Source organism: Acanthisitta chloris, unplaced genomic scaffold (genome assembly GCF_000695815.1).
Source record: "Acanthisitta chloris isolate BGI_N310 unplaced genomic scaffold, ASM69581v1 scaffold5135, whole genome shotgun sequence".
NCBI classification, from domain to species: Eukaryota; Metazoa; Chordata; class Aves; order Passeriformes; family Acanthisittidae; genus Acanthisitta; species Acanthisitta chloris.
In genome coordinates this window covers 14,903-26,129 of record NW_008671986.1, presented here as the reverse complement: position 1 = coordinate 26,129, position 11,227 = coordinate 14,903, and the positions used below count along the sequence as shown (strand labels likewise).

The 11,227-nt window shown below is 39.7% G+C and overlaps 1 protein-coding gene across 1 annotated transcript in view; it reads right to left on the bottom strand.

Moving 5' to 3' along the window:
• The window catches only part of KCNQ1 (potassium voltage-gated channel, KQT-like subfamily, member 1), a gene marked incomplete at its 5' end in the record, with an annotated part of 67,444 nt that extends 63,096 nt beyond the window's left edge, over positions 1 to 4,348 (bottom strand). Inside the window, one exon of the mRNA XM_009074318.1 lies at positions 4,258 to 4,348. Within this exon, the coding sequence (XP_009072566.1) occupies positions 4,258 to 4,348 (91 nt within the window). The remainder of the gene's footprint in view (positions 1 to 4,257) is intronic.
• Positions 4,349 to 11,227: the final 6,879 nt, after the last annotated feature.

Genomic DNA, 11,227 nt, shown 5'->3' with positions numbered 1-11,227 from the left:
TTTAATCCCCTTGGATAAGGCACTTGAATTTTCTTAGATCATGCTGAGATAACAGCATTCTGCTGTGTTCTGGCACCATAAAATCCTTGCTTATGCAAATAAAAGAAAAATATGGCCTCTCTGGGAACATACATCTCTGAATTACTTTTTTCCATAGTTTATACATTGTAGTCTCAGAATCAGTTTTTACACAGATATACCACGTTCTCTTTATGAGTCATGGCAAAAGCTCTCCCGCACCACTATTTTACATGGGCCGAGCGTACACAGACTCTTCAAAATGATGATCCTTTCACAGCCTTGGCTCAGACTGCAGCTCTCGCTGGGCAAGTGCCAACGAGTAACTGGAGTCAAACCCCTCCAACAGCACCATCTAGTGAGAAAAGGAGAAAATAAACACATGCAAATTTAAACAGTTTTCACTGCATTCTGGAAACTAACAAAAGGCCAATTCTCTCCTAATCTCCCATTACAACTGCATTTAGGTATAGCTTTCATCAAGGCTCTTTGCCTTGTGAAGTGTGGTGACAAGTAGAGAAAGATTCAGCAGCTAATTGTAAGCTTTTTGTCTAAAGTTGGAACACCACTTGGAACACATATAAACTTGCCCTTGTTTATTTTTCCAATGTTAACCTTGCATTTTTCCTGTTGTTATGAAAAACAGCAGCATTTTTTTTATGTTTTAAAACGACTGATAACATAACATCTGTTTCCTGCTGCCAGAGGGGGAGGTGATATATTATAGGCCAAGCAGCTGCAGAATAAAATAAAAATAGTATCTACATATAATCTCAACAGCTTTTTAAGTTTTATTTGCATATAATTGCAATATATTGTATGACTATTATTGAAGCATGAAGTTCTGGTTCATGAGAAAGGGCACACTCAGCTTCTACCTGTAACTTTCACCTGAGCAGGCACCCTAGTTTCAAAAAGAATCTGCTGAAATTATGTAGGTATTTAGATCTTTTACAGGGTCAGAGCAAAATACTTTGGCTATGTGGAGGAAATAAAGCAGTATAGCTCTTAACTATACTAGGTTAGATGTGAGAAAAAAGTTCTTTAAGGGCGGTGAGACATTGGCACAGGTTGCCCAAGGACGTGGTGGCTGCCCCAACCCTGGCAGTGTTCAAGGCCAGACTGGATGAAGCCTTGAGCAACCTGATCTAGTGAGGTGTCCCTGCCCATGGCAGGAGGGGTTGGGACCAGATGATCTGTAAGGTCCATTCCAACCCTTAAATTCTATGATTCTATGAACTGTGTTTTCAATGGTCTTGTTTAAATGAGTTTTTTAAGTCAGGAGGAACCGATTCTATTCTTTTCCCAGTGTGCATCCTCACATGGGCTGCAGAAGGGATTCTGTGACAACAGTAGTTTGCAGGTAACACACACTCATACACATGTGCTTTCACAGTTGAGACTCGTTTTCAAGATGAATCAGATTTACAGTGCCCATGCAGTAAGCTCATCTAATCAGACCTGCTCCAGGGGCTGTTCAGATCAGGATTACCCACATGCTAACTGTGAGCACTCATTTCCAGGCATTCAGCATGATATTGTAATTTCTTCTACTTCCAGCCCTATGGCTACCTGGTCAAAGCCTCCCCCTTGCCCTGCAAAATACAAGAAGTCCACAAATCTCCAGTAGGCAAAATTTCAAAGCATTACACTGAACATTTGGTAACACTGTATCTCAGCCTTATATTTGATGCACAACATAGCACAATTCTTTCAGAGAGAATTCTACCCTATTTAGGAAAATATGTCTAAATAAAACACAATCTGCTCTTGACAAAGCCTTGGTAAGTTTCCCTTTGGAATGCAGAGAGGGCAAGGTGGACTCAATTTTATAATCTTCAAAAGAAAGAGTTAAAGGTCTCTAAGAGTTAGTTTAATTATTTCGGTCTCACAGAGCACACACCACTCAATTTCATGGAATTACTTGAGGTCTCAAACTTCAAACTCCACATGCCTGAAGGTTCCTTCATTCACACTGCCCAGTTAAGCCCAAGCAAAAGCCTTCTTCAAGATTCCCATACTCCTCCTGATAGGTTGCTGGTACATTGCTGCTCTCACTTAGTACTAGCTTGTGAAGCAACTTGTTTACCTGTCTTTGCTTACCTACAATGACAACATTACCTACTTTAATTGACTGGCTCCAAATTAAAACTATTATTGTTTGAAAAACTAAAAGTCCTTCAATGAACACAACAGAGAAATTAATTCCTACTGCAAAGCACCAGAAAGAGCACTCTCCTAAGCTTTCACATCTCCTTACAGCACCATTTGGGCTGGAAGCTTGCACTCTGTTTTTTTTTTCTGGTTTGTGTTTTCATCCCTATATGCTGTTACACTTTATTTTATTTCTTTCTTTGCATTTTGCAGTTTCTCTTCAACCAGTGATTTCTGATTAACTCCCCCCACCAAGAACTCAGTTACATCTGTTTTGACAGGTTGTCATGGTATCTTAAAGTCAAAGTAAAATTGTTTTAAAAAGAAGAGAGTAGGAAATTTTACTAGGTAGACACCAACAGGAACCAGATTCTGACATTTGTATTTGTGTTGCAAAGAGCCCACTGAAACTGGATAGAGCAGAGAGCACACTGGCCTATCTACTGCTTTGGACTGATGGATCCCTGTAATTCCCCTGTCAGAACATGCCAATCCTGAACAAACAACCCCTTATTTCCCAAGAAATCATGATAGCAGGATTTCAATGTTAAAAATTAACTACAGTTTTTCTCATTATATAGAACAGGAACACAATTGATACGACTTAGAGAGCAAGATAGTACAGAACAGTATAAATACACAATACATACCAGATGTTACACACACTGTATGTAATCCTGGATGCACTGCATGCACATTACACTGAATGTATTACCCAGATATAGACAATACATACTGCACACAGTGTGAACAAACAAAATGAGCTGCATGATTTCACAGGGTGGGGGCAGGGAATGAAACATCACGAGTTATGTTGTCACTAGAAGCTATTTCACTGAATCAACACACCTGCAAAATATTATGATCTGTTGCAAAGATGAGTGAGACATTAGCACAAGTTAAATTCAGCCCAGAATTGTGATGAATTGGCAGAGGTATCCATAACTAGTAGTTACAGATTAAAAGAAACCAAAACAACTTAAATCTGTACAAAAAGAAAACTTCAAGACACAAAACATAATGCAGAAATAAATATATAGACACTCTTAGCTGGCAACTAATCATGTTACACCTCGGAGTTCAAATATCTTACAAGTCAGTTAAAAATGATATACCAAGCATGAAGATACTTTGTATAGAAACAGTGATTAACACTAAATTTCATATCCTATATTCTCATTCTTACAGCATTCATATCAGGTATAGAACCTCAGCATACTGAATAGACAAATTGACAAAATTTATTATAATTGTTGGGGGGGTTAAGTGAACTTTTTCCTGTTAATAGTGATAACACACATAATGATATTACTGGTGCATTGCCCCAATACCTGTTTTGAACCAACATTCAAATTGCTAGTTAGAATTTTCTCAATATAGTGACAGTGTTTTCACAAGTGAAATAATGGTCATTTATTTATAAATACAGAGAAATCAGTGATTTAGCAAGGGGTACCCCAATGCACATTTATACAACACATCTATAAAATTTTTGGATGTTTAAAATCATGCCTCTCCAACTTCAGGCTCTTCAATGAAATCTAAGCTGTCAGGACAGTAGTACTCCTCGAACATTTGTTAACACACATCTGTTGCAGTACTAGCATACTATAAACATGGTGACTGTTTTCTCTACTGAGGGGACAGAGGGTAAGACAGGTAGGACAAGTCTTACCTTGAAGTCAATGAACACATGAGTTTTCCACTTGTGAAACAAAGCTGGATATAACACCAACTAAAAGACAGAACTCTCACTTACTGTTTTCTCCTCTATGGCCAGGTGTCTGGCCTTCAGTATGGATGAAAAAAGGATTAACCCAAACAATCTGAGGGCTTCAAACTTAATTAGAACAGCTGTATATGTTGGACACAAGATACATTACAGGCCATATTAAAACTTGATTTTTGCGCTACCATGACTTGTGGTGTTTCGTGGCTTTACAGACTCATTAGGGAAAAGCAGAAAAGTCTCTGGGCAATTAAACCATAAGAAACATTCTGCATGGTATGGTATTAGCTCAGGAGATCAGAATTTGCACATTAAGAACAAACACGCATCAATGACATTAATGTCCACGTACATACCATCCAAAATAACGTCCCTGTAGCAAGAGCTGCATACTGTTCAATTGTAGAAAGCACACTGAAGATAAGGCATATCAGCACAATAAGGAAGCTGTAAATAAAAAGAAATTAAAACAATTTAATGCAGTGTAGTCAGAACCTACAGGGAGGACACACTACATGCCACTACAAATCATCTGTGCACACAGAACTCTCTTTGATATTGGATTAACCCAAAACAAAGCAGGTAACTTTTGCATGCTCCTGCTTCATGTTGAATAGTTTATTTCTCATCAGACACTGAGGTTTTGAGTTTGACATTATCAAATGAAACCACACAATAACACTAGTTTTAGCCTACTTCTAAGACTTGCTGTTTCTTAGCCCCTTGGGAAAAGAGCACTCCTAGTTCTTTCCCATTGTAAGGGCTTCTATGACTGAATCTCCATCACACAACCTCCCAACACACTTCAAATATTTGCTTTTTTGCTGTTTCAAATTCCAATAAACTGCAAAGAGAAATCCCAACTAAGCCCACACTGTCTTTTATAACCAATCTCTAAAAGGCCCCAAATACATAAAGTCTGACATTTGGCATTTGAAGCCTGTCAGATACCTAGGTAAATAAATAAATAAATAAAATTTGATAGCAGCTATCAGAGAGTGGGAACGTAAGGGTTTGTTCCCTGGTCCTCCTTGCCCAAGTGATTCCTTAGGGAGGAAGCCCTGGTACTCAATGTAAGAATAAGGACAACAAGGGACTTGCAGCAAATTCAGCCTGTAGCCCCCAGAAATCCTCTTCTCCCATCTGGGGAGCAAGGCTGCCCAGCCCTGCATCCTCTGCCTGCAGACCCCTACCCTGAGCAGCTTCAGTTGAGCCCACCACTTGCAGAACTACTCCTTCCATTAAAGGAACACAATGTATTTGGGAAGTAAAACATTAAAGACCCGAACTGGATGTTATCCACTACATATTAGACATAGGCAGCTTCCAGTTCCCAAAGAACTGCATGTTTCTTTTTAAAACATGGCATGATCAATCAAGAAGACTTAAAACATTCACTTATTAAACACAGAGCTAGTTGTTAGAGCTATTTTTCACAATTGTGTTGACACAAGTAACACCAATCCTTTGCACTCAACAGAAACTTGCAGCAAAATCCAGTAACTAAATCATCCACCCTGTCACTGATCTCTAGAACAGTTAACCATGCTTTTTTTTTCCTCAAAAAAACCCAACAATGAAAAAGAATTGATTCAATGAATAAAACTGAACTCAAGAGGAGAAATATTAAAGTAGGACATCAGTGGCTGCAAATTGGCACAGCTCAGATGAATTCATGCAGAGCCTCTATACTTTTTCACATAAGTGAGTGCTTCATTGGGTGAATCTTTTGAAAGACCAAGCACTCAAGAAAACAAAAATGTTTTAAGGTTGACATAAACTTCTCTGCTCAATGATCGCTTCAAAATACAGACCATGCACAGGTGTTTCTGATTAATCTCTAAAATCATCTCAGTTTACATTGTATCTCTAAATTTGGCCATGCTTAAGCAGAAGAAGCTATGCAGACAAGGCAGGAGAACACAAAGATGAATCAGTCATTTGAAACATAACATAAATATTCCCTAAGTGTCCAGCCCTTCTACCTGCAAGAGTCGCACAATTGCTTAAGACTGATACACATGACAACATGAACATAAATGGGTTCAGCTGCACAGAGATAATTAAGGGTCTCTGGATAAAAAGTCCAACATATGCAGAACTACCAGTTCAAAGTAAACAAGTTGCAAGGGATAGTTTAAGCTGTACTGAATACATCTTGATCAGTAACAATTACTGTATCCCTATACCCCTTAAAGTTGCAGATGTGTTAAAAATGTGTAACTTGGCCAATACATGAAACCACAAGAGGGCACCGAAGCAAAGGGAACCTAGTAAGGATTAAAGGTGAAAGTTCGTGTGCCCAAGTGACAAGAAGATAAACTTGGGGTTAATCGTTTGCCAGATCTCTTAGCTTGTTACTGTTGGAGAAATTGATAGCTGACATAAGAACTGTATCAAATGCCTGTCACTGCACTACCTACTTTTGTGAGTTTTCATGCATATGGATCTGTTTCAGTCTCAAAATCATAGAATCATACAATATCCTGAGTTGGAAGGCACCCACAAGGATCAAGGTCCAATTTCCAGCCTTGCATAGGACAGTGCCTGAGAGCATTGTCCAAACAAACGCTTCTTGAACTCTGGCATGCTTAGTGCTGTGACCACTTCCCTGGGCAGCTGTTCCCATCACCCTTTGGGTGGAGAGCCTTTTCCTAAGATCTAACCTAAACTTCTCCTGACACACCTTCATACCATTGCCTCAGGTCCTGTCACTGGTCATCAGAAAGAAGAGATCAATGTCTGCTCCTCTGCTTCCCTTCATAAAAAAGTTTGTAGATTGCTACGAGGTCTCCCCTCAGTCTCCTCTCTTCCAGGCTGAACAAACTGACCTCAGCCACTCCTAGTATGGCTTTCCTTCTAGGCTTTTCACCTTTGGTGCCCTCCTTCGAACACTCTCTAATAGCTTCGTGTCTTTCTTATATTGTGGCACCCAAAGCTGCATACAAGACTCGAGGTGAGGCTCCACCAATGCAGAGGAGAGCAGGACAATCCCCTCCCTCAATCATCTAGCAGTGCTGTGTCTGATGTGCTCCAGGGCTTGGTTGGCTCTCCTGGCTGCCATGGCACACATATGACTCATGTTCAACTTGCCATCATTAGGAGCCCCAGGTCCCTTTCCAGAGTGCTGCCCTCCAGCATCTCATTCCCCAGTCTGTACATGCATCCACTCATTTATCTTTTTTTCACCCCGGAAGAATTAAACTTATTGTTGTGCTCTTTCCAGGCTGAAGTATGAGACCCCTTCACACCCACAAATACATATTACCCCAAGGAAAACAACGATGTTTGGTCAGGTACTGCTGCTTCTCATCTGTTTCTTTGGCATTGGAGAGATGATACCCACTAGTACAGCCGTGTCAGTGGAGCATCACAGCTAAGATACCAACCCTGTTACACTGGCATTGCTATTTTGCTTGGATTAATTGGACATGAGGAACACAGGGTGCAAAATTATGACATTAAAATACAGTGTCCTACGCTGGCATCAGCCTGCTCTTTGTTGCCTTCCAACACTCAGCTCTTACCCTGGTTGGGTTTTTTTTGTACTAGTGGCTACCTCCTCCACTTCTGAAGCATAAGAAGGGAGTAAGGCATCAGGAAAAAGGAAAACAGGACGTTTGCCACTTTTTTCCCCTCTTTAAGTGGAACAAGGATCCTCAGTTACTGCCTAGACTGCAGACAAGTCCACAGGAGTTAAATAGTTAGGAACAACAGTTGCAAGGAGAGACTCTGCCTGAAACCTGAATTAGCTCATGCAAAAATCATCCTGGGGAAATTTAACTGAAAAACCTCAGAAAAGCAAACACTACAAACTTCACGTGCCAAAAATAACCTTCTCACTTTGCTATGACTGCTATCACCACATTTTCCATAAAGTTACTCACCTTGATACAGATACTAAGCATGTAAACTCTCCATCCAAGCAGTTAATATCAGACAAACTAATGGACAACTGAAACCAACCTTACAATAAGAACAGTTAGACAAAGTACTAGTAGACAGATGTATCAGGCCTATCCTAATCAACCTCATAATTCCAGATAGCTAAATTAAGAGAACTTTGTTTCAGACAAAGCCTCACCTGCATTTCAAAGACCTCTTGTCAGTGACAGACACTGGACACATTCAGGAAGTAATTTGTATCCCACGTGAAACAATTTACTGTGCAAAACATTTAGTTATTTCAACTGTTGAGAGGGTAAAGACTGTAAATATGGACATTTTAATTAGGCAAACTACAAGCAGGCTATGCATTGTAAATGTTAATCCCAAAACATCTAAACTTCACAGAACAGTCATTTACTCTTCACTGGGTTGGAACCAAGCTGCTTTATTGTAGCATAACAAGTGGAAGAACATGTTACTTAGCTAGCCTTGCTTCATGTCCTGATTTTGGCTGGCATAGAGTTAATTTTCATCTTATTAGCCATTACAGTGCTGTGTTTTGGATTTAGTACCAGAATAATGTTCACAGCACACTGATGTTTTAGCTGTTGCTAAGTAGTGCTTACTCTAAATCACAGACCTTTCAGTTTCCCATGCTCTGGCAGTGAGCAGGTGCACAAAAAGCTGAGAAGGAACATAGCCAGGACAGCTAATCTGAACTAGCCAAAGGGATATTCCATACTGTGGAATATCATGACCACTCTATAAACTGGGGGAAGTTGGCTGGGGATCACCAATTGCTGCCCAGGGATGGGCTGGGCATTGGTCAGTAGGTAGTGAACAACTGTATTGTGTATTACTTGTTTTTATTGGGTTTAATTTCTCTCTCTGTCTCTCTTTCTCTCCCTTTTATTACAATTATTATTAGTATCAGCATTCAATAGCATTGTTATTATATTTTATTGCAATTATTAAACTCTTCTTATCTCAACCTACAAATTTTACTATTTTTTCCCGCTCTCCTCCCCATTGGGAGGCAGGGCAGGGGAGGGGAGTGAGCAGGTGTCTGGTATTTAGTTGCTGGCTGGAGATAAACCACATTTCTCTGTCTCACAGTAAAAAAAATTAAAAATACCTTAGCTGTCATACAATATTGCTCAGAGTTTTAAAGATCTAAGCCAGATGAATGGTTTAACCAGTAGCATCTGCCACTCTGAAGACTTTGCTGAGCATACAGACCTATGCAGATTTCACCAGTTGCATATGAAGTAACAGAACAAGCATCCACTGTTGAATCTCCCCAACTCCACTCCAGAAAAATTTTCCTCTAAAGGACAGTCAGCAGAACACCGGAATTTCTTTAACTCTAGCAGTCAGAAAAGGCTTTATCTCCTGGAAACCACCAATCTTATCTCCTGAGACCTGTTGCTTGTTTACATTCTATGCACAAACGTGACCATCTTCAAGGAAGGAAGCACAGCAATAAAGAGTTCAGGCTTTCATCAGCTCTGATCTCACTCAGATTGTGAGGCCAAGCAAGCATTAGAGATGAGGCGACAGCATGTGAAGTTTTTCATATCATCTGTGCCAGGTTACAAAGTAGTATCTGCTTGCATGTAGATAAATCACAGATACTGCATCTGTAGATGTATTCAAAAATACTTAGCTTTGTGTTAAATCATATTGAACAGTGCTATGTTTCTTTTAACACCCAGAATTTTGTCTGATCACCTCTGTACTTCTGGATGAAAAACCATGAAACCACTGCTAAAGCAGTGTGGACGCTTACAAAGCAGCAGTTTTCTTGCACGGGCTCCATTTTTGGTAGACCATTACAAGGTAACACATTTCCTCTCAGACAGACAGCACTGTTGTACTAAAAGCCAGTTTCTGTGGTTGTCTTTTCAACCCAGGCATTGCATACCTGGAGGAGTCAAACCCAGATGTGGAGCTATCTTGGTGTGCATGAAACACCACCAGTGTGCAGCCCCTCAGACACACACCGTGCTCACGTACACCCAAGCCTGTATCTAGACTTGGGATGTGTCTGTGCTACACCACCCACTAAACAGAAAAGCACAGACACAGACAGAGATGTATAGAGAGTTACAGGAGACAATGTGTGCATAAGGGGGTGTGTGTTGTGTATTTGGGTAAACATATAATAAATAATAAATTCTGTCTTCCTTCATTAAGTCAGTCGAACAATTTAGAGCATTTTTTGTCTCAAACAGGTTGAGAAGCCAGAGCATTTCCAGGAAACAATCATTCTGCTGACAGAGGAACATCTCCAGCCAGTGTATGTGCTATATTTAGCAACATACAGGGAAAATACTAAGATCTAAAGGTGACTCTAATGTTTTCTGTCTATTCTGGGATAGATTTTGACTTACAGAACAGATCCAGACTTAGGGCTTTGTCACTGACCTTACTGTTTTTCACTGTAAAAACTTGTCACATTACAGGAAGCTGTCAGTACTGTGCAGCTTTCAGCCATGAGCTGCTGCCCTTTTTCTATATTTAACTATGATTTTTGAACATTAGCATGTCTTTTTTGTGGCTTGAAACCATGTGTAGAATGATCAAAGGAACAATTAACCACTTACTGGGAGATAAACATGCTCATTTAGTAAATGTCACAGGTAGGAGAACTGATAAAGGTTTATAAAATATGTCTAGTGATATGACCAGGAACATTTTTGAAAAGGTGCATGAGACACATTGGAAATACTTATGCACCAGATTAATATAGTTTCATGCACATGCAGCCATTATAATCTAAACCAGTATTCCTTCTTGCAGTATTTCTTACATAGTCTTTCCATAAACTTGGAAAAGGTTGACATTGCTTTGCTCAGTCACATACCTGGTCAGTCACCTAACTTGTGAGACTTCCTCACTGACCCTGTAACTCAGGAGGTCACTTGTTTTTCTGTTTTGTGGGAGTTTGTTTGTTTGTTTTTTACAGAGTAAATAACTTTTTTGCCACATAAGCTTTTACCTGTGTTAGATTTCTTATGTAAACAAAGTAATACAAAGTTTAACCTCCCCTAAGCATACAGCTTAGGAAGAACTGGAAGGATGACATTGAGAATGAACAACACGAGTGTACAGACTAAACATGGGCAGATCCTTATCTTGATCACCATAATTTGCAAACTATAATGCTGCTGCATATCCAGTCCATGTTAGTTCATTAAAGCATATGACGGCATCATTATTTCATCTTTCATCTCCATGGCTTATACGTACTGACACTTACTTTTCAGACTGTGAACATGAAGGTCAACGGTATCATAAAGGGGCATTTTCACACAGCTTTCCAGGCAACAGAGTTATTGCAATGTGGATTTAAACAGACAACTTCAGGTAAGACACACACTGAAGACCTGGATATCATTTTCATTTTGTTATACATTCTGCCACATTGCAGGCCAA